The sequence below is a fragment of the Peromyscus californicus genome, unplaced genomic scaffold (assembly GCF_007827085.1).
Source record: "Peromyscus californicus insignis strain IS unplaced genomic scaffold, ASM782708v3 Scaffold_8__1_contigs__length_139910024, whole genome shotgun sequence".
NCBI classification, from domain to species: domain Eukaryota; kingdom Metazoa; phylum Chordata; class Mammalia; order Rodentia; family Cricetidae; genus Peromyscus; species Peromyscus californicus.
The window spans coordinates 105666269-105689017 of record NW_026294606.1 but is presented as its reverse complement, the minus strand read 5'-3'; the positions used below and the strand labels follow the sequence as shown (position 1 = coordinate 105689017).

At 52.5% G+C, this 22749-nt stretch overlaps 2 protein-coding genes across 5 annotated transcripts; one reads left to right on the top strand and one right to left on the bottom strand.

Annotated features, from left to right (window-relative positions):
* The first annotated feature begins 7285 nt into the window (after positions 1-7285).
* Positions 7286-19802, top strand: Carmil2 (capping protein regulator and myosin 1 linker 2). Of its 2 annotated transcripts, XM_052726954.1 has the most exons (39): positions 7293-7387; positions 7617-7708; positions 7802-7852; positions 8422-8484; positions 8627-8751; positions 8855-8946; positions 9139-9209; positions 9301-9374; positions 9513-9588; positions 9667-9755; positions 9838-9932; positions 10006-10092; positions 10176-10288; positions 10390-10467; positions 10597-10673; positions 10771-10875; positions 11060-11129; positions 11246-11327; positions 11433-11529; positions 11617-11674; positions 11805-11977; positions 12335-12497; positions 12579-12677; positions 13896-14024; positions 14110-14223; positions 14399-14559; positions 14634-14721; positions 14861-15004; positions 15124-15190; positions 15625-15860; positions 16672-16772; positions 16854-17217; positions 17302-17424; positions 18349-18385; positions 18539-18610; positions 18737-18958; positions 19101-19181; positions 19477-19554; positions 19638-19802. In XM_052726954.1, exons 1-39 carry the CDS (start codon positions 7348-7350, stop codon positions 19748-19750), a joined length of 4200 nt encoding a protein of 1399 aa, XP_052582914.1. In that variant the 5' UTR covers positions 7293-7347; the 3' UTR covers positions 19751-19802. The 2 variants fall into 2 exon arrangements, with proteins under 2 accessions (XP_052582915.1, XP_052582914.1); XM_052726955.1 differs by lacking the exon at positions 19101-19181 and having other exon boundaries at positions 7286-7387.
* Positions 19759-22720, bottom strand: Acd (ACD shelterin complex subunit and telomerase recruitment factor). 3 transcript variants are annotated; one of them, XM_052726944.1, is made up of 11 exons: positions 22319-22720; positions 22107-22243; positions 21865-21958; positions 21701-21777; positions 21419-21463; positions 21276-21310; positions 21013-21164; positions 20839-20935; positions 20235-20602; positions 20019-20128; positions 19759-19939 (listed from the first exon to the last, which is right to left on the bottom strand). In XM_052726944.1, the coding sequence occupies exons 1-11, from the start codon at positions 22415-22417 to the stop codon at positions 19885-19887; spliced, it is 1269 nt and encodes a 422-aa protein (XP_052582904.1). In that variant the 5' UTR covers positions 22418-22720; the 3' UTR covers positions 19759-19884. The 3 variants fall into 3 exon arrangements, with proteins under 3 accessions (XP_052582904.1, XP_052582906.1, XP_052582905.1); XM_052726946.1 differs by having other exon boundaries at positions 20019-20071; XM_052726945.1 differs by having other exon boundaries at positions 20019-20110; positions 22319-22718.
* Between the last annotated feature and the right edge of the window lie 29 nt (positions 22721-22749).

The following is a 22749-nucleotide window of genomic DNA, read 5'->3' as shown; positions in this document are numbered from 1 at the left end:
CTCTGCAGCCTCCATCGTGATTCCTGTTTGCTGGAGTCCCTCAGGGGCCTGTGCACAGCTTCATCTCTGCAACAGACTGGAGATAGATGGTCCTGGCAGATGACAGCATATGGAATGCAACCTGCTTCAAGTTGTAGTGCCCCAAGTGTGTGGGAGTAGAGAAGTGCATGGCTACACAGCCTCCTGCTTCCGTGATTGTTGTTGGGGTTTTTTACTTTTTTGGTGGGGGGGACCTGCCACCCAACTACCAAATAAATTCACATACAGAGGCTTATTATTTATGAATGCTCAGCCTTAGGTTGTCTTAGTTTCTAGCCAACTTTCCTTATCTTAAATTACTCTGTATACCTTTTGCCTCTGGGCTTTTCCTGCTCTCTTCTGTAAATTTTTTTTTTTTAAAGATTTATTTATTTATTATGTATACAGCATGTATGACTGCAGGCCAGAAGAGGGCGCCAGATCTCTCATTGTAGATGGTTGTGAGCCACCATGTGGTTGCTGGGAATTGAACTCAGGACCTCTGGAAGAGCAGTCAGTGCTCTTAACCTCTGAGCCATCTCTCCAGCCCCCCTCTTCTGTAAATCTTATTTTGTGGCTAGCTGGTTGTGTAGCTGGATGACTGGCCTCTGATGTCCTCTTCCTTCTCTGGCTCCTAGCTCTCTTTTCACTCCTCCATTTTTTTTTTTTCCTTCCTCTGTATAGTCTCTCTGCCTGCCAGCCCCACCCATCCTTTCTCCTGCCTTGCTATTGGCCAGTTCTTTATTAGACCATCAGGTGTTTTACACAGGCACAGTAACACAGCTTCACAGAGTTAAACAAATGCAACATAAACAAAAGTAACACACCTTAAAATAATATTCTGCTACATTTCCCCCTTTTTGTCTAAAAAGTGAAAGGGTTTAAACAAACATAGTAAGACTATATACAATAACAATTATCAAGTAAGGATTACATTCACAATATTCTGTCCATTTGTACTTAGCATATTCAGAGAAAATAATGCATTCTCTGTCCTGTCTTAGTGAATCCAAAGTTTTACACCTAACTTACTTTTCTATCATAACTAAGAGATACTGCAACTATAACTATCTAGTCTTCAACTTCAAAGACCCAGAAGGATGTAATATCTAACAACAGATTCGTTTGGCTTCCTGGATAGTCACCCAGAGTTCCTCTGCAACATTGGGGCATTCATCTTCAGCCTACAGGCCTAGAGTATCTGGCAGACTTCTATAAAGCAGGAATTTTGAGGGACTGTGGCAAAGTTTAGCAGTCACTTTTCTGTGTGTCCTGCAGAATTTCTGGCAGACTCTCCTGTGAAGCAGGACTTTTGAAGGACTGTCCTGCTTTGTTTTGGCAAAATTCAACAGTAACTTTTTTTCTGGGTCCTCCATGTCCAGTTTGCACAGCATTGTCAGCAATTGAAGGCAAGAACAGTTTCTTTGCCCAGTGACTAACCTTGCCACAGTAAAAACAAACTCCATGAGGAGTTTCAGTGCCTATCATCTGAAGTAAATTGGTGCTGCTAGAAGCAGATGTGTCTCATTGTTGTGAAAAACCCTAAGTTAACAAAACTTTTTTTTTTTTTTTTTTGGTTTTTCGAGACAGGGTTTCTCTGTGTAGCTTTGCGCCTCTCCTGGAACTCACTTGGTAGCCCAGGCTGGCCTCGAACTCACAGAGATCCGCCTGCCTCTGCCTCCCGAGTGCTGGGATTAAAGGCGTGCGCCACCACCGCCCGGCTAACAAAACATTTTAAATGCCATATTATGTAGGACTTTGAAATACTTAAAGACCATCTATCTGTCTAAAATATATCTCTGTATGATCTAGGAAACATACCAATCTACAAATTTGTTATAAATGATTGGCCACTAACCTATGTTTCCTGATTATCCTATATAGTTTATAATAACAGCTTTCAAAAACTAGAATTTTACCTTACATTTTTAAATAAGTACAATACCTTAAACAAGAGTAGAAATATATATACAATATGTTGTAACAGAAATTACCTTAAATTTGTATCAGTATACAAAAGTCCTTTAAACAAGAGTAGAAACATATACAGTGTAACAAAAATAAGTTTTTGCCAATATTCTATAGTCTTAAATGATAGCAGACATCTATAACCCACTAAATAACCAAAAACCACCCACACTCCCTAACTCTTGGGAATGTGGGTGTAGTTTTCTCCATACTTCCTGCTATCTGTGAACAAAGTATCTTTAGGGTCCCAGAGAGAAAATTTGAGATAATGACCAAGTCCTGGGGAAAACCAGTAGTAATTTTTGCTATCACCTGTCAAAGTTTCAGGTCTCATCTGGTCAGGCCTAACCCATATTAACCCTGAAGGAATCCACAGCCTCTCATCTCCTGTGGGAACAAAACTCGAAAGCATAATTTATCTCCATTTGACAAATACATTTGACTTTTATTTAAAAGTTCAGGCATTCCTAAAGTATATAGGCTGATTTATTTCATCAGTCCCTCTTTCAATCCCATGTCTCTTAGCAGCTTATGACCATTGTTGTTTGCTTATGACCATTCAAAAAATTCAAAACACAGTATACAGGATCCAAACTGCCTATGTATTTCCCATCTTACATGGCTTTTTTCTTTTACTCTCTAAAGACTTTTTTTTTTTTAAAACTATTTCTTTGTATCACTGTCCATACCCTTTTTCTTTTCTTTAAGCATACACACATTGTAAAACAGACTGGAACCTGTTTAGAGGTTTTTGTCTCTAGATCTCTTTTACTGTCTATCTTTTAGCCTTTTTTGACTGCAAACTTTTAAATTGATACGGTATACCTGAATTCTCCGAATGCACAGCTCTCAGCTGGCTCTGCCTGCTTCTCAGTTGTGAAAGCCAAGTGAAACTCATGGCCATTCGGAGGTTTGTCTGACAAGGTACTGCACTTGACCTTCTTAGAGCTCTAGAATGCCAATGCTTGCACTGTGGCAGGTGTTGACCGGCAAAAACTCTAGCTGAAACTCTAAAAGGAGCCGTATACTCTTTGTTTGTTCATCTTTCTCAGGTTCTAGATGGATATTCCAGAGCCCCACATTGGGGTGCCATTTTGTTGTTGGAGGTTTTTGCTCTTTTGGGGGGCCCACCACCCAAATTCACACATGGAAGCTTATTATTGCTTATGAATGCTCAGCCTTAGCTTGGCTTAGTTTCTAGCCAACTTTCCTTAAATTATCCCATCTACCTTTTGCCTCTGGGCTTTTCCCTTTCTCTTACTGTTGTGTAGCTGGGTGGCTAGCCTGATGTCCTTTTCTTCTCTGGCTCCTAGCTCTCTTTTCACTCCTCCACCTTTTTCCTTCCTCTGTATAGTCTCTCTACCTGCCAGCCCCACATATCCTTTCTCCTGCCTTGCTATTGGCCAGTTCTTTATCAGACCATCAGGTGTTTTACACAGGCACAGTAACACAGCTTCACAGAGTTAAACAAATACAACATAAGCAAAAGTAACACACCTTAAAATAATATTCTACTACTACACATAATCCCCTTGAGAAATGCCTGCCCCATACACAGCAGGTGTTGCCAGAGGATGCTGGTGGGGAGCTGTGTCCTTGAGATCTGCTTCTGGAAGGTTTAGGGTCAGGCCTAGTTTTTAGCCAGACACTGGGGAGCAGAGAGAAGCTGGGCTCAACCGGCGAGAGACGAGCATTGGAAAGGTAAGACGGGCTGAGGGCAGCTTGGGCAGTAATTCTTGCTCCTTAGCTCCACAAGAGGATCCAGAGACTTAAATTGTAATGGAAACACTTAAACTTCAGCCATGTTTGTGTGTGTGTGTGAGAAAGAGAGATTTGTTTCACCAAAAAACTCATTACTGGATTTCTCTGTGTGTTTTTTCACTGAAAGTCCAGTACTGGTTTTCAGATGCTTTTCAGTGAGAAAAAAGCCAAAGGACAAGATTGATGTAGATTGTAGCTGGCTTGTGTTACCTGTGCAAGCAATTTATTGAGGAAAGCAGAATAATAGGTTTCTTGAGTCTAGAAGATTCCAAACCTAAATGAATATTTTTATTGTATATTGTAGCCTGGGACTGTCAGAACTAGAATTATTCATAATAGAAAGTCCCTTTTACAGAGTAGTCAGCCAGTTCTGTTGATCTACATCATCAGTAACTCACCCCGCATTTATGTATATTCAAATTACCTGAAAATTTAAGAGTCCATCAGTCCTGGCTGACTTGATGGGAAGGGTCAGGCAGGAAGATGAAGTTCTGAGGGAGCTAAAGACAACGTTTTTGCACAGCTCATGCTACATCTGACATGTGTCCATTAAACCCCTCAACATCAGAAGCTGGGCTCGCCCCTAGTCTACTGAGAAAACTTAAGCAAACTACTGAGCCCACAGTAATGCATAGTCTGTAATCTGGTCTTTCCATCCCTGGCCTGGCTTCCGCCCTCTCCGCAGCTGTCCTGTTCAGAGTGAGCCCTCAGTGGCTTTAGTCAGGTTCTCCTCTAGTAAAAACCACCTGTGGTGAGGTAGCCACGTGCACTACTTTGTTCCTCTTGAGCCTCGACATCCCCTGTAGAATCTGCCTGAGTGTTCCGGGTCTCGGGTTGGTTTTGTTAATACTGTGCTGATCACTAGCCGCTGTGTAGCTAGACCTTACCTCTGCAGAGCCTGGTTTTCCCAGGAGTCCCTATCTGCCTCAAGCACCCAGGGCACAGGACTCTAACCCTGTAAGTGTTGTGGCTGGCCTTGGCTCTGAGAGTGCTTCTGTAGCCCTTTGACAGTCACCCCTTCTCATTTTAATCAGAAAAATCCCACTTGGGGTAGGTTTTTCTCTCTGTTTTTGAAGTCCCAGAGTTGCCATGGTAGTCTTGGCAAGCGGAAGTGCTCACTAAATACACGTCTCTAAATAAAAACATTAAAGCCAGGCATGCTGGCACACCACTGAATACCAACATTTGGGAGGAGGAGGCAAGAGTTCAAAGCCGGCTCAGGGGCTCACACCTGCAGTTCTAGCGCCCAGGAAGTGAAGCAGGCTTGCCACAAGCTTAAGGCCAGGATGGACTACATAGGACCCGGCAGCCAAGGATAGCAAGGCCCTGTGCCAACAAAAAGGGAGGTGGAGAAACGGTTCAGTGGTTGGGAGCTTGTGCTGCTCTTGTAGAGGATGGCACCCCCTGCAGGCAGGGTGCAACTACCTACAACTAGGTGATCTGATGCCCTTCTGGCCTCTGGGCACCCACACAATGTGCGCAGACACAAATACAAACAAAAATCAAGTTCTGAGAATAACTCAGGTGTCAACAGCTGAGTTCCAAAAGACTAGTGAGGCTAAGTGTCAAAACTTATTCACTTTGCCTCTCAAAACCCACATTCTTGGCCATAATGTGCATGAAACTAAATTTTGTCACCCTATAAGCCATTTGTGAATTCCAGATGGCCTTACAGTCTTCCATCTCAGTCTCAGACTGAGAGGCTTCAGAACGTCTTGGTTCTGTTGGCATCTGCTCTAGTCAAGCCCTCCTTGTCTGCCTTCAGCTGTCATACTGTGTACCTCTTGCTTAAATGGCAGTGTCTTCCCCCAAGTTGTTTAGAAGTCAGCAAACACGTATTAAGAGGTTTGTTCTCATCACAGTGCAGGAAATTGAACTCGGGTTTCACGTAGATGAAACAATGCTCCTGGAGCTTAGCCATTTTGTTTTGAAAAGACAGGGTCTCTGAAAGTCCTGATTATTCAGGATCACTGGGACTTGGTCAAGAGGGTCCTGTCTAGAGGATGCATCCAGTCTCATCCCCAAGTCTGGGAAGGGTAGGTAGAGATGGGAGAGAAGCTGAAGAACTACCCAATACGCAGTCTCTTCTGCTTTCCAGGACATTTCTCTCTGGCTGAACCATAGATAGAAGTGAGATTCAGCGGAAGTCTTGGGGCACGGTTTGAAATCTGTGAACCCTGGAATCTAGCCCGTTGGCTTTTGTAGGTCCATGTACTTCTGGCTAGCGTACCTCATGACTGACTTCTTGATCTCCAGCTCTAGACTAGCTTTTTTCTCAAGTGAATTCTCCGCAAACTTCAGTGCAGACAACATGAGGACACACTTGTACCTGGTATTTGCTCATGAGTCACTCCAGCATTCCCTAAGGTTCAGGCCATAATTAGCTAGAGCTATCCCCCAAGAGTCCCAATCTGCCAGGCAGTGGTGGTGCACGCCTTTAATCCCAGCACTTGGGAGGCAGAAGCAAGTGAATCTCTGGGTTCAAGGCCAGCCTGGTCTACAGAGTGAGTTCTAGGATGGCCAGGGCTGTTACAGAGAAACTCTGTCTCAAAAAAAAAAAAAAAAAAAAAACCAAAATAACAACAACAAAAAAAACCCAAAATAATAATATAAGCCCCAATCTGATGAAAGGGGACTGCTACAAAGGAGTATGGCTTTTGTTTGTTTGTTGTTTTGGCTTTTTTTTTCCTTGACTGAGTTTCACTTTGTAGCTATGGCTGTCCTGGAACTCACCCTGTAAACCAGGCTGGCCTTGAACTCATAGAGATCCACCTGCCTCCCGAGTGCTGGGATTAAAGATGTGTGCCACCACTGCCAGGTTTGGTTTGTTGTTGTTGTTGTTAGACAAGGGTCTCTCCATATAGTCTTGATTGTAGATCAGGCTCTGACCAAACTCAGAGTCTTACCTCGACCTCCTAGGATTAAAAGCAGGCACCCGGACGCCCCAGTCCAAGGAGTCTGGCTTTTTGTCTTTATAAAGCCCAGGCATCCCTGAAACTGCAGCCCAGGCTGTTCTCCCCCTGCGGAGCTTTCACAGTGCTAGGATTACAAATAGGTTGGCAGATTTTTTGAATTCATGTCTGAGCAGAGCAGAACCTTAGGGTTGGGTAATTGGTCGCATCTTGCTGAAGAGACACCCTTCTCTGGCTTCTTTTGAGTGCCTACTCCACCTACCCAACCTCTGTCTTGAGACAGACCAAGTTGGGCCTATGGAATCCCCTGGAGGGTGGCGCCCCCTGGTGTTCGCATCAATCACTATGGGGTGGGGTGAAAGCAGGGCACAAGGATCCACAAGCAACAGGCAAGACCTTCACTATACCCACCATTCACCACACCCATGAATACCGGAACGGAAAAGTCCCCGAGCGACAGCAGCAGCCAGGATTCGACCTTCCTCCCACAACCTCCAACCCAAGCAAACTCAGCAAGCGAAGCTAGGCGGGGAGGGGCCGGCTCGGGGGCGGCCTGGCAGGAAGCGGTGCGTACCTTCCGCTGCAGGAGGAGCAGGTGGCTACAGTGCTGTCGGGGGCCCCAAGCTTCCTGTGTACGCTCCCGCTGGCTGCTTTTTCCCGCCAGAGCTCATTGGGCCGCCCCGGCCCTATGGCTCAGACCCCAGATGGCATATCCTGTGAACTGCGAGGTAAGCCCTGCCTGGCCCTGCCTGGCCCTTCCTGGAAGCCCACCTGGCCTCGGTAGCCTGACCCCAAACTAGACCTCCGCTCAGCGCCTCGGGGAACTTGACCAGAGGTTCTGTTCCGATGGGCCAGCACCTAAAGATACATTCCACTTCTTTCTGGCTGATCCATAGTCTTTGGGCACAGAGTGGCCCTGCTGGGAGGACAAAAGTCACCCAGATTGTCTTTCCACAGGCGAGATCACCAGGTTCCTGTGGCCCAAAGAGGCGGAGCTGCTGTTGAAAACCTGGCTTCCCCAGGAGGGTGCTGAGCAAAGTCATATCCTGGTATGGTGGCCAGGAGTGGAGTTCAGGACAGTGGCCAGGCCCAGTACAAAGAAGCTTGATGTCCCTAGAACATCAGTATTTTGTCTCCCCCAGGTACTGCTGCGATGGAGGGCATATTTACTGCATACCTGCCTCCCCCTGAGGGTGAGTTCCAGGCCTGGCCAACACTCCTTTCCTCTTCAGCAAGGAACTGAGTTGTCCTTCTTGCCTGTGCTGGCTTTTACTTTCCAACAGCACTCGGCTTCCAGCAGCAGATAGTAGGGGAGTCTGGGCAGGTCTAGCTCTGGACTAGACTCCATAAAATCATGAGCTGGAGAGAGAAGACCTGGGTTCCATTCCCAGCACCACAAGGCCACTCACAACTGACTGGGACTCTAGTTTCAGGCGACCCACTGCCCCCTTCTGGTGTCTTCCTGCACCGGGCACACAAGTGGCACCCAGACAAACATACGGACAAAACACCTAATAATAAAATTTAAAAATTTTAGCTGGGCGGTGGTGGCGCATGCCTTTAATCCCAGCACTCGGGAGGCAGAGGCAGGTAGGTCTCTGTGAGTTCGAGGCCAGCCTGGTCTACAAAGCAAGTTCCAGGAAAGGCGCAAAACTACACAGAGAAACCCTGTCTCGGGGGAAAAAAAATTAAAAATTTTAAAAACAAAAAAACTAGGGTCCAGAGAGTGGCCTCAGTCCCAGATGATTCCTGCGCTTTCCAGGTGGACTGTACATTCAGCTACCTGGAGGTCCAGGCCATGGCACTGCAGGAAACACCTCCTCAGGTGAGACAGCTGGACCCCCAACTTGGTCCTACACCCTGGTTTACCCCTACACATTTACCCCTACACATTTACCCCTACACATAGAGCTCTGAACAAACACCAAACATGGATCCAAAAAGCCCAACAGTCTCGCCTCCCCCAGGTCACCTTTGAGCTGGAGTCACTGCCTGAATTGGTCCTGGAGTTTCCTGGTGTGGCTGCCCTAGAGCAGCTGGCCCAGCACGTGGCTGCAGCCATCAAAAAGGTCTTCCCTCGCTCGACCCTTGGGTGAGGCCTGGAAAATCCAAGGGGCTGGAGGGCATTAGTGAACTGCTTTTCACCCCTCAGAGGCCAGAAGTCCCTTGCCTCTTCTCCGTTATCCCCTCCCTAGGAAGCTGTTCCGGAAGCCCACACCCTCGTCCCTGCTGGTTCGCCTGGAGAGAAGCTGTCCCGGAGAGTCCGCAGCACCCAGCAGTCCATGTGGTGAGGGCCAGATCAGAGCCACATAGACCTTCCAGTTTGCCTCTGTGCAGCCCTAGACCTGGGTACTGGAGGCTCCCCAAAGTGAATAGGGCCACTTTTGTCACGGCCCACCATCTAGTCTGGGGCTGATCTTCCCCTGACTTGGACTCATTGTCTCTTTTTCCCTCCATCATACCCCTGGCACCTCCCTAGGTGGCTTCTTGGAGACTTACGAAGCTCTGTGTGACTACAATGGCTTTCCTTTTCGAGAGGAGATTCAGTGGGTGAGAGCTCTGGAGATGTCTCCCATGTGTGCTGAAGCCCTCTACCCTTTGTGGCCCCAAGCCAACTGTGGATACTTTTCTTCACATCCAGGATGTGGACACTATCTACCATCGTCAAGGCTGCCGCCATTTCTGCCTTGGAGACTTCGCCCACCTTGGCAGCAGGTATGAGGCCTGCCAAGATTGGGAGGAAAGGACTCTAGGACCCATAGTCCTAGACTTCAGCCTCTCTGTGGAGGGCATGCTGGCTGGGCCTAGTATCTAGAAGGCTCTGAGCTCTGTACCTCCTCTTCCCCACACCAGAGACCTGGCCTTGAGTGTAGCTGCCCTATCTTACAACCTGTGGTTCCGTTGCCTCTCTTGCGTGGACATGAAGCTGGTGAGGGTACACACCAGGGGGTACCAAGGGTGTAAGAGTCTAAGTTCAGCCTACTGAGTCATGACCCTCTGGTCTCAGAGCCTGGAGGTCTCAGAACAGATTCTGCACATGATGAGTCAGTCTTCCCATCTGGAGGAGCTGGTACTGGAGACCTGTGGCCTGAGAGGGTGAGAGGCCTGAGCAGGGCTCGGAGTTGGGAACTAGCAGTCTATGGAGTGACCCAGTCTTACACCAGGTCTTGATCCTCAGAGACTTTGTTCGACGACTGTCCCAGGCGCTGGCCGGACACACTAATTCTGGACTTCGGGAGCTCAGCCTGTCTGGGAACTTGCTGGATGACAGAGGTATGGCAGAACCGGGGAGACCCAAGGCAGACAGCTGGGAGAGATGGGGCTCACAAAGCTGCTCTGTCCACAGGTATGGCTGCACTCAGCAGGCATCTAGAGCACTGTCCAGGAGCCCTGAGGAGACTCAGCCTAGCACAGACTGGGTTGACACCTCGAGGTGGGTGGGACTGATGAGGGTCGGGAGCGGGTGAGGTGAGGTGAGTTTGTCTGATTTTGAACCGCTCCTTCTGCTACCTCCAGGAATGAGGGCTCTAGGCAGGGCACTGGCAGCCAATGCCACATTTGACTCTACCCTGACCCACCTGGATCTTTCTGGGAACCCTGGGGCGCTGGGAGTCTCCCAGGATAGTGGGGTGAGTGGCAGTTTTTAAGGTCAGAAATTTGAGCTGCCCAGTCAGTGGGGTGCCAGGAATCCTTAGGCAGTCCCTGACTCCCTCCTTCACCTCCTCCACAGGGCCTGTACGCTTTCCTGAGCCGTCCTAACGTTCTGGTGTTTCTGAATCTGGCAGGCACTGACAGTGCTCTAGGCACGGTGAGAGTGTTGTCGTGGGGGATATTTGGTGGGGCTTGGTAGTGTGAGAGTAGGGTAGGCTGGAGCGCAGGACATGGTAGAGAAGGCCAGGTTTAATGGAAGGTTATCACCAATATCGTCTTCCCTCAGCTCTTTGCAGCGTTATCTGGTGGCTGCTGCTCCAGCCTCACCCACCTTGAAGCTTCGAGGAATATCTTCTCCCGCACGTAAGGGGCACCAGGGAGGCTCGGGAGGAAGAGGCTTCGGGAAATCAGCTCTGTGAGCCTGAATTCCTCTTCTCCTTCTCCTCGCCCTCCACCGCAGGAAGTCCCGAGCGGCACCGGCTGCACTACAACGCTTCCTCAGCAGTGCCAGGATGCTGCAGCACCTGGGCCTGGCTGGCTGCAAGCTGCCACCTGAAGCGCTTAGGTCAGTGTTGGCTACCCATGGCCACGCCCCCACGCGTTCACTCACAACCTTGACCAGACCTCCACTGCCCACTCTATCCCACCCACAATCTTCCGTAACCCCAACCTGCCTGGCGCAGGCTTTTCGTTAGCACCCTGAGTCCCACTTTCCCAGATCTTGTCACCTGTGTGACATCCTCTCCCAGGGCCCTTCTAGATGGTCTTGCGCTCAACACGCAGATCCGCGACCTGCACCTGGACCTCAGCGCATGTGAGGTAGGCACTTGGTCCTGACTGTGAGACAGGAGCACGTCCACACATTGGGAGTGGGACTGGGAGGTCTTCCCCACTCAGGCATAAATTTCCTAAGTGCGCCCTACCTCCCCCTCCAGCTGCGCTCCGCGGGTGCCCAGGTGATACAAGACTTAGTCTGTGATGCGGGTGCATTGAGCTCCTTGGATCTGTCGGACAATGGTGAGGCCACTAGGGAACCCATCCACACTCCCATTATTCACCCGATTCCTAGGGGGGACCCCGCCCTGGCAGCATCGACTTGTGCCTCACCCTAGTTACCCTCAGGCTTTGGCTCCGACATGGTGACTCTGGTGCTCGCCATCGGGAGGAGCCGGTCTCTGAAACACGTGGCCCTTGGAAGAAACTTCAACGTTCGGTGCAAGTAGGCCCCAAGCCCATCCCTATACCTCTCAGTTAGGACTCTACCACCCAGGTAGTCCCCTAACCTAACAGCGGCCCCTGCCCACAGGGAGACCCTGGACGATGTCCTGCACCGGATCGTCCAGCTCATACAGGACGAAGACTGTGTAAGTTCACAGAACCCTGGGGGCTCCTCAAGCAATTAGCCTCCTGTAATGCGCCTCACTTTGGCTTCTTCAGACCCTCTTGACCGAACCAGATTCCAATCATCCATCAATGCTTTTCTTTTAATCGCAGCCTTTGCAGTCTCTATCAGTGGCTGAGTCCCGGTTGAAGCAGGGTGCCAGCGTCCTGCTTCAGGCTTTGGGCACCAATCCTAAACTGACAGCACTGGATATCAGTGGCAATGCCATAGGGGATGCTGGCGCCAAGATGCTAGCCAAGACTCTACGAGTGAACACCAGGCTACGGTGGGCATGGTCATTACAAGGGCTGGGACCGCCAAGAGGAGGAAGGGGGGTATACTAGAGGGGTGTGTGGGCATGGTCATTACAAGGGCTGGGACTGCCAAGAGGAGGAAGGGGGTATACTAGAGGGGTGTGTGGGGCATGGTCATTACAAGGGTGGGACCGCCAGGAGGAGGAAGGGGGTATACTAGAGGGGTATGTGGGCATGGTCATTACAAGGGCTGGGACCGCCAAGAGGAGGAAGGGGGTATACTAGAGGGGTGTGTGGGGCTATGGAGTACAGGCTGATGAGGTAGACCAATGGATAAGGCCAGAGGGTTGGGTGAGGCTCTGCCCCAGCTGAAGCCTGGTGGGGCCCAGGTCTGTGATCTGGGACCGAAACAACACATCTGCTCTGGGCCTGCTGGATGTGGCCCAAGCCCTGGAACAGAACCACAGCCTGAAGTCCATGCCGCTGCCACTGAATGATGTCACACAGGCACATCGCAGCCGCCCAGAACTAACAGCACGAGCGGTCCATCAGGTAGGGGTCCCCTCTTGTTCTCCTCCCTTTCGTAAGTGGGGACTCCACCCCCTGGCCCTTCTCACTGTCCTGTGACTGCAGATCCAAGCCTGTCTCTGGAGGAACAACCGGGCAGACCCTACTTCTGACCTCAAGCCCTGCCTTCAGCCCTTGGGTCTGATTTCAGACCACTCAGAGCAGGTCAGTGTTCCTTCCCTTAATCTGGAGTACCTGGACACCTGAGTCTGAGAGTGTGGCTTTCTTGGGTCAAATGGTCTGAGCTCTGTGTCCCAGACAATTTTCCCTCTTTGGTCACCATTCCTGAAAGAACTCCCCATGGGACGTTTGGCTGCCTCCCTTGAAGCAGGTGAATAAGCTCTCCTGTTTGTCGTCTCATCTGACTTGCCATCCAAGGGCTCCTCTCCTCTCTCCACTCAGCTCTGTGTGGCTAGCTTCAGCAGTCCCATCTCCGACATGGATTTCCCTCCACTAACCTGTCTTTCTGAGTTATTCCTACTTCTGCATTCCCAAGCCTCCATTCTCATCCAAGCTCTGAAGCCCAGTTACCTTGATCCAGACACCCCGAGGGGTGGGCTTCATGCACTGCGTGCCTTCAAGTGATTTAACTATTGCACGAATTTGTTGTGTGGGACTGTGTGTGTGTGTGTGTGTGTGTGTGTGTGTGTGCGTGCGCGCACAGGCACCCGCATGGCCATGCTCGAAGGGACGTGTGGAAGTCGAAGGATAACGGGCAAGATCCAGTTCTCTCCTTCCACAATGTGGGTCCCAGGGATGGACTCATGTCATCAGGCTCAGTGGCAAGCAGTTACTCCTGGGCTATCTCACAGGCTCTCAAACGGTCGCATTATCACCCACAAATCCCACTCTCTAACATGGGGCCCAATTTCTCTGGTGCCTATATCACTGAATGCCCTTCTAGGTCCCTCCTGGCCGTACTGGAGCCATCACAGCCTTGGTATGCCTCTGAGCCATCTCTCAAACACAGTCCTTACCCCAGACCAGCCCTCTTTTGCTTCCTCAGTTTCTCTCTCTCTCTCTCTCTCTCTCTCTCTCTCTCTCTCTCTCTCTCTCTCTCTCTCTCTCTCTCACACACACACACACACACACACACACACACACACACACACACACCCCTATCCTTGGTGAGGATGGTTGAGAAGATTTTGAAACAGTGTCCAAAGCTTTCCTTCTTGTTCTAGGCCTGTGGGAAGTATCAAGTCCCTAGAACAACCAAAAGGGAAAGACCCCGCTATCCTTCCTTGAGCAGATAGGGTTTCCCAAGCACTTGCTTCAGTTTGTCTTCAGGGCTTCACCTGCCCTGTCAGAAACCCTGGAAGGGAGGCAAGATGGGGAGACTCATGAGAGATGAAAGTGAGACTAACCCGTGATTCTCCTCAGGAAGTGAATGAACTGTGCCAGTCGGTGCAGGAGCACATGGAGCTGCTGGGCTGTGGGGCTGGGCCCCAGGGGGAGGTTGCTGTGCACCAGGCTGAGGACGCCATCCAGAATGCCAACTTCTCTCTCAGTGTGAGCACTCCCTCCCCCACTGTGAGGACCTTTCTGTTCCTAATCAAATGTCAGCCTGCAGCTCGTTTTGTTCCTTGGCCCTCAGATCCTTCCCATTCTGTATGAGGCTGGGAGTTCTCCAAGCCATCACTGGCAGCTGCAACAGAAGCTGGAGGGCCTCTTGGGTCAGGTGGGCGAGGTCTGTCGCCAGGACATCCAGGTAAGGTGCTGCTCCTCCTGCCCTAGCCTCACCTCCCTCTGCAGGCTTGATCCTCAGTCCATAGGCTTGTGTGTGATATGCCCTTAGTCAGCAGTGATTTAATGGGGGCTCACACTCTTAAGCCAAAGGGCCTAGGCTCTAGCCATACTGTTACCATGTTATAACCTTTGCCCAGGACTTCACTCAGACTACACTGGATACCACAAGGAGCCTTTGCCCACAGATGTTGCAGAGACCTAGCTGGAAGGAGCAGCTGGAGGAAGTTCTGGTGGGCTCCAGAAGCCTTCCAGAACTGCTTCCAGAACATCTGCTGCAAGATGCCTTTACTAGACTGAGGTGAGCAAGCTCCACTGGGCTGGGCAAAGCTGGGCAGAGCCAGCACACTAATCCTCACCCTCTCCTGCCTTCAGGGACATGCGCCTGTCAATCACAGGGACCCTAGCAGAGAGCATTGTAGCTCAGGCTCTTGAAGGTCTTCATGCAGCCCGAGATCGACTGGTGAGGGGAAGCTTTGCATGTATTTCACAGTAACCTGTTAAACACTGACAGGGGGCCCTGTAATGACTTATGAGGTCATAAGGTAACTACTTTAGGCTTATCTTAGATCTGCCTATCTTTGGGTGGTCTGGTACTGCAGATGGAGAGTCTAGCTCAGCAGGCACCAGTGACAGTAGGCCCTGCTGTACCATCTCTGGATGGAGATGAGCTCACCCCCCTTGAGCCTGAGGGATTGGAAGATCTTTTCTTTCCCATGGAGAAGAAAGAGGAGAGAGAGGTGAGCGTAATCCCGTGCCTAGAACTCCAACTCTTCCCTTCTTGCTCTGGGGTGTTGAAGGTGAGTAGCAGTTCTGGGTTATGCCCCACTCCAACCCTACACAGAGACTGTACCCATCCCACCAGGATAATGGTTCTTCACGGAGATGGCTTGAGCCCAGCTACTGTTTGCACCTGGTGCCCTCCCTTCGTGGTAAGTCAGGCCCTGGAGGGGAGAGAGTTTACCCAAGTGGACTGAAGCTCTGTTAAATCTGGGCGCTTAGATACTCATTCAGCCCTGTCCCAGGTATACCCTAACCCCTCCCTGAGCCAGGCCGGAAAGAAAGCCGGAGTCAGCTCTTGTCAGAACGGTGTGAGACCTGAACAGAATAAGACTAAAATACCTTCTTCTCTGCCTCCCCCCCCCCCCACCTTTCCCTAACCCCAGGATGCGCATGCTTGGCGGCTGCTCGGAGCCGCGCACTCGGGGCCGCGCTCAGCACCACGGACAGCGGCGGCTGGGGGAGGGGCGGGCGGCGTAGCCGGGCCCCTCCCCGCGCCCTGGGCGGGTCCCCCGCCGCCCGCCCTAGCGCCTCCGCCACCTCCCCGGGTTCGACGCTCTGTGCTCTTCTGGTGCTTTCGCCTCAGGTGCTGCTGAGGAAGCAGAGTGGGACCCCGAGCTGGCAGCTCCGGGGGAAGATGCGGAGCCGCAGGCTGGGCCGTCCGCACGCGGCTCTCCAAGCCCCGCCGCCCCGGGGCCACCCGCTGGCCCGCTGCCTCGCATGGACCTGCCACCCGCCGGGCAACCCCTGCGCCATCCGACCCGGGCCCGGCCGCGGCCACGTCGCCAGCACCACCACCGCCCGCCGCCGGGGGGCCCCCAGGTAAAGTGCTTCCCTCCCCCCTCGCCCCGCTTAAGGGTCATGGGTGGTCCATTCACTCCTCACTTGCTACAGAAGACAGGGAGATAGATGGGTTGGGGAGGCCCAAGGCCATGCGATCGTGCCCTATCATCTTCCTGGTCACCCTCAACCTCAGGCCATGCCCATAACGGGCCACTGGTGTGATTTCCTGTGAGGAGCGCCTAGACTCCTGCCTTGGAGTGGTCTGCTGAATGCGTGGACGTGTGAGAGCGGGTGTCCGCCTTGTCCTCCCTCTCCTGGGGTTACTGAAAAATACTGGGCAGCTGGGCCGCGGAACACCCCTGCGTCTGCTGTGCACCAGCGGGTGGATGTGTGTGTGGGCTGGGTATTGGCAGGGGCAGTGGGCACCGGCAGAAGGAGAGGAGGAGCCGGCCTGAGGCCCCCTGAGGGTCTGACGCAGCAGCGGCGCCACTGAGCCGGGATGATAGGCCGGGTGGGGTGGGGTGGGGTGGAGGTGGAGGGTTAGGGTACTGCGCGCGGGGGGGGGGGGGGGCTGTTAGGAGTAGAAAGGGTGGCATACTGGAATGTGTGACCCGTAGGTGTTTGCTTAGTGATAGATAACCAGGTGGTTCAGGGTATAGCATCCTCTGTGTAACAAGAACGGGTGTGGACTGGGCGGGTGGACTGTGGCAGCAGTGAGGAATGAAACCCAGCACGGTACAGACAGCACCCCAGCTCTGGGATGTACTCAGGCCAGGTCCCTGGGAAGAAGTGGGGGTGGGGGAGAGCCACAGTTCTCGGTCCTGACTCCTAACTTCCCAATGTCTCCCAGGTGCCCCCAGCCCTGCTTCAAGAAGGGAATGGGCTCACCGCTCGTGTGGATGAGGGTGTGGAGGAATTCTTCTCCAAAAGGCTGATCCAGCAGGATCGCCTGTGAGTGAGGGTCACTTGCTGGGGGCGGAAGAGGGTGGGACATCCTTGAGTTTCTTCACTCACTGATGGTCGTTCCTACAGCTGGGCCCCAGAGGAGGATCCAGCCACTGAGGGTGGTGCCACTCCTGTCCCCCGCACACTTCGAAAGAAGCTGGGTACCCTATTTGCCTTTAAGAAACCTCGTTCAACAAGGGGTCCAAGATCTGACCTGGAGACCAGCCCTGGAGCAGCCCCTCGTGCCAGAAAAACCACACTCGGGGACCTGCTTCGACCACCAGCCCGTCCAGGCCGTGGTGAGGAGCCTGGAGCGGCAGAAGGGGGCACTAGCAGCCCTGACTCTGCTCGCAGAAATCGGCCTCGGTACACACGGGAAAGCAAGGCCTACTCCATGATACTGCTACCTGCCGAGGAGGAGGAAGCACCAGAGGGTGCCAGACCCGACAAGGTAAGGACTGATGTCAGGGGCTGAGGGCTCTTCGGGAATAGGAAGCAGTGGGCTCTCTCTCCACTCAGGCTTCTCTGCCCTCAGAGGCGGCCTCTGGAACGGGGAGACACGGAACTGACTCCGTCTTTTGAGCAGCGGGTTCAAGTGATGCTGCAGAGGATCGGCGTAAGCCGGGCCAGTGGGGGTGCCGAAAGCAAGAGGAAGCAAGTGAGTTGGGGTGTGTGAACTGAGGGGGCAGGTGGCATGTGGCAATCTGTGGATGACATATGTGACCAAGAAGGGGAAAACACATGGCACAAATCTAGTTGTCAGCTACACACTTCCCCCTAAAAATAGTCATTGGATTGATCTTTCTTACTTCTTGCTTCTGACCTAGCCCAGACAGGTACCTCCTAGGGTGTAGGGAACTTTCTCCCAAGATTAACAGAAATTTGACCTTGTTACCTGAAAACAGTCCTCCAGGGACTCTATCCAGATTCCTAATCCTGCGGCAAGATCTTATGGGACCTTGGTCCTGGCCACCTTAGACCTCCCTGCTCTCCTTTGGAACATCTCAGCACCTCACATGGCCATCGGTTTATACCCTGTCCCATGTCTGACTGTGTACTGGGTTACTCAGCTTTCTTTTCAGCTGTCCCTGCAGTTCCTTGTGAACCTTCCCTGGCTCCCTTTCATGGTCACCCTGATAATGTCATCCCAGTCATGGTCTTTATTATGAATCATACCCCTGTGTACCATCCATTTAGTTTTCCAGGAAAAACTCCTATGTAATGAGACCTAGCCTGAATTTAGAGACATTAAAGTATGGGCAGAATCACAGAAGAAATCCCATTATCTGCTGGGTGTAGTGGTAATCTCAGCCTTCAGGAAGCTGGGGCAGGAGGATTGCAAGGAAGACTAGCTTGAGCTGTACAGTGAGATTATCTACTTGTTGTGACTAACATGCACATTTTTGTGTGTCAACTCTGTCACACCAGACGGTAAGGTCAGAGGGCAGGGACTAGGTTTGCCATGTTCTGGCCATCCCACGGTATGCACTCTGTAGCTAGGTTTGAAGAACATAAATGAACAGAAACAGGCCAGAGTGAGGGCAGCAGGGCTGAGGACGTCTGACTGATTTGTTTCCTACAGAGCAAGGATGGCGAGATCAAGAAGGCAGGCTCAGACGGTAAGTCGGACCCTGGAACAAGGAAATGTACTTGGGGGTTGGTGGCCTTAGAGATAGTCCCTAAGGTACTTGCTCTCCTGGGGGAGGGACAGGCTGACTTTCCTCCTTTTACCACTAAGGTCTGGCACCTAAGCCTCTAGTCCTACCTTGCAGGTGACATTATGGACAGTTCCACAGAGACCCCTCCCATCTCAATCAAGTCCCGTACCCACTCTGTGTCTGCTGGTGAGTGAGGGCCACTGTATATGTTAAGGGAGGTACACGGATTGTGAGGCCGGGGATCAGATCACTGCTCAGAACTATCTCCAAGGCCAGGCTCAGGTGTTAGCTGACACTTGTTTCTCCACCCAGATCCCTCATGTAGGCCTGGGCCAGGGGGCCAGGGGCCTGAGTCTGCCACCTGGAAGACACTGGGACAGCAGCTGAATGCAGAGCTCAGAGGCCGTGGTTGGGGACAACAGGATGGTCCAGGGCCCCCCTCCCCATGTCCTAGCCCAAGTCCCCGAAGAACCAGCCCCTCCCCAGACATCCTGAGTCTCCCAGAGGACCCTTGCTTGGGCCCTCGGAATGAAGGTAGGTAGGCACCTCACTCCTAGGCTGGGACTGGCGGAGTGTCTGCTGGGAACTTGACTCATCTGGAAACACTAAAAGTGGGAGGCGAAGATGGGTGTGGGCAGCTACTGGGAACACACCCTGATATCTTGGCCTCCTCTAGATGGCCAGCTGAGGCCGAGGCCTCTCTCAGCAGGGCGGCGAGCGGTGTCTGTGCATGAGGACCAGCTCCAGACCCCTGCGGGTGAGGGAGACACCTCTGTCTGTGCTTGAGTGCAGGAGACGGGGGAGGGTGGGCTCCTGGACTTCCATCTTGGTTCTGGGCCTTGGACTCACCAGTGCTGTGAGTGCTGGAGCAATCAGGAACCCCAAAGGCCCAGTGTAGTCCAAGAGTGACAAGCCCTTCCTACTAGACCAGGCTCTACCTCCTGAAGATGACCTCTGCTGGGTGGGAGTAGCAGATGCATGTTTTTTCGGGCACTGAAGATGGAGAAGGGTTGGGGACAGCCAGACAGTGAGTTTTTCTGTGTCTTGTTTAGAACGGCCCCTTCGGCTGCAGCGCTCCCCTGTCCTCAAGCGCAGGCCGAAGCTCGAGGCACCCCTGTCCCCAAGCTTAGGTAAGAGTGGGCAAGTGCCAACTGGGAAGATGATAAGATTGCTCAGCACAAGCCTAGAACGTTCTCTCCATCTCTCCTTACAGGCTCTGGCCTCGGAACCAAGCCTCTTTCTCCATACCCAACAGAACCCTCCAGCCCTGAGCGGAGCCCTCCCTCCCCAGCCACAGACCAAAGAGGCGGCGGCCCCAATCCCTGATCCTGTCCTCTCCTGCCGCATGAAATTATTTTATTAAAAAACTTGAATGAAACAGGGTATCGAATACTGTTTGTCCGTAGACCTGTGGGTACATCCTCTGATATGTCCAGGTGACTCCTCATACCTGCGTTAACTCAGACTGACTCCATCACCAAGTTCAAGGCCCAAGCTACAAGCTGAGGAGAAAGCCTGGAAAGAAAGCATGGCCTTAGGTCAGGGTTATCTAAGACCGGTGATCAACACAGATGAGACAGCCCCAAGCACTCACCTGGCAGTTTGGACTTGGGCATGGAGGGAGGCAGAGGGTGTCTCATATTCATACTGGAAAGCAGAAGCATCAAGATGCCTCTTTGGGGGTTCCTGAAAGGGGTGTAGCATCTAGACAGAGTCCAGTAAAGACCCCTAATGCAATCTAAGCCTACCCTTAGCCCTCTCCAAGCTCCCAAGGCCCGCCCACATCTTCCCTTCCAGCTGCAGTGCTCACCCAGACAGAGCAGGGTCCCTGGGCTCCCTTGGCTCTGGTTCTTGGGAAAAGCTGCTGTTTCTTGATGGGCCATTGGGGCTCCCTGATCTCCAGGCCATGAGCCTGGGCTCTGGTCACATGGGCCTGGGGTGGACTGGGGGCACGGCCAGGGGGCAAGAGACTAGGGGTACAGGTCAGGAGTTGGGAGCTGGGTTTAGAACTGTGGGGTGGGGAACTGGGAGCCTGAGGTATTAAGGAGGATGAGCAAACAGCTGGTGGAGACTGGGAGCTGTCCTTCTGCCCGGGGTCTGATACAGCCAAGTCTGACAGAAGGCTAACACTGGCATCATTTTCCTCCGATGGCATGTGACTGAGTGAAGCAGGGGTTCCTGGGGAGAGAAGACTGAGTGTGAGCTCAGGACGGCTGAGTACCTATAAACCAGCATACAACATTTCACATCATTCTACACAATCCACTAATCTGACTGACAGTCCTGAGTGCTTATGGCTTGAACCTACAGAACTGGCTGAAGAACAAAGACAGGTCCCTGGAGAGAATCATCAATGCCATGGTGGGCCCTGGGCTCCAAAGACTCCCCTTTTTGACATCTCCAGTTCGCCTTACCCTGTGCCTTCTGACTTGAGCCAACAGAACTCAGAATCTGCTCATCATTCTCAGAGATGTGCAGCAACAAGCCAGAGACCGTGAACACGGCTTCTTCCTGTGGGACGTGAAACCTCAGCATGGCAGCTGCCCAACCCTCACCCTGAAGCCTCCCAAGAAAAGTCCCACACTGACCGTGGCCTGGAAGCAAGAGGCAGTCCAGTGGGTGAGGGGGGTGGCTGTGCAAGGGCCTGATAGCATCAGGCAGCTCTCAGCTAGACGCACCAGTGCCCCCCGATGATTCTGATCCTCCTCCACCTCCTCCAGAAGCTGAGTCAGTGTTAGGCCTGGGCTCAGAGATTTGAAGTTGAAACAAGGAGGACAGTTAAGGTATTATACTTACTGAGGAGACACAAGATGATAGCAGAAGGGCCTCCACGGGGAGGTAGGTAGGGTACCTGCACTGGAAGAAGCAGACTCTGAAAGGTGGTCCCTAGAGAAACAGTTAACACTTATCAGGAACAACCCTGATACCAGTCTACCCAGCTCTGCCACCCCTGACCATACCACACTCAGCCTCAGAGCCCAACCCCAGACTCACTCAAGGCATTCACAGAGTTTTCTCTGCACGTCCGGATCCTGATTGCTGGGAGAAAGAGGAGGGTGGTAGGGAGTCAGTGTGACTGACACCCAAGCCTTCTCACCCAAAGACCTACGCCAGGGAGAGTGAAGAGGCAGAGGGTGGAAGCTTCATCTCCTGTTTTGTTTTGGGGGGAGGAATATGGGGAGACTTGGAATGAACCACTCAGGACCTCAGGCATGCTAAGCCTGTGCTCTGCTACTGAGCTAAGCTACATCCCCTTTCCTTGGAGGGATCACTTACCAACCAATCACCTGTACCCGGGGCTGCTCCGTGGGCAGCAGGTCAAAGCGGTCCACCTGGAGGTAGAACTCCGAAGGCTGGTGGAGTTGAGGAGTGGTGTCTCAGGAGTTGTCACAAAGAGCCCGGCACAGTAACCAACCGCCCGCTTGGGTCTTACCACTCACCGCACGCTCCTGAGCAACCTGAACGCGGACCCCGCAGGCCTGCAGCCGCAGGAGCCGGCCCTCTGACCCACGGAATCCGAACTCCTTCTCCTCCCTGCGACAAGCACAGCCCTCACTGGCCAGAACCCAGGCCAACAGCCCAGACGCCTGGGGTATGAGCTTCCCGCCTCTCCAGCACCCACCCACCTCGGGTTCAACCTCGCGCGCTCCCACCTTCCACAGACAAGTAGCACCTCTCTTACCACTCGGAGGTGTCGATGGCATTGCGCGTCACCAGGCATCGGATACTGTGGGTTCCGTCTGACACAAGCAACTCGGCCCCGGAGTCAGGTGTGTCAGGGGCGGAAGATGGGCCCGGAGTCTCCGAGTCCTGCAGTACCTAACAGTAGTGGCTAGTGTCAACTCACTACCTCAGCCTCCACTCGGGTCTCTGGAATCTGAGTGGCCCGCTCACCTTGAGTAGCTGCCCGGCTCGTGGACTTGACAGTGTTTCTGAGCCCAGGATCAGCTCTCGAATCCAGGGCTGCAGGATCAGACTCCTCGAGCGCGACATTAGCGCGGCGGCACCCCAGGAGAACCCTGGACAGGGTCTTCCCGCAAGCGCCGCCGCTCAGTCTACCGCGGGAGAGGAAGCACGTGACCGCTAGGCGGAGCCTAAGTTTGAGGCCCCGCCTATTCGCGCTTCTGCGCCTGCGCAAACACTTCCTGGGCTATAACGTGTGTAGTCTATGGCTGACTGGCCTGGCAGCTGGCGGTAGGCTGCTTGTTCTTACCGAAGCATCTTCCTGAGCCTGTGACCTGTTCCTCAGTACTACCTAGCACCGGAAAGGAAATAGCAAGGGCTGGCCTGGATAGGAGCGATCCAGGTTAGGAGGCTGCAGCCGA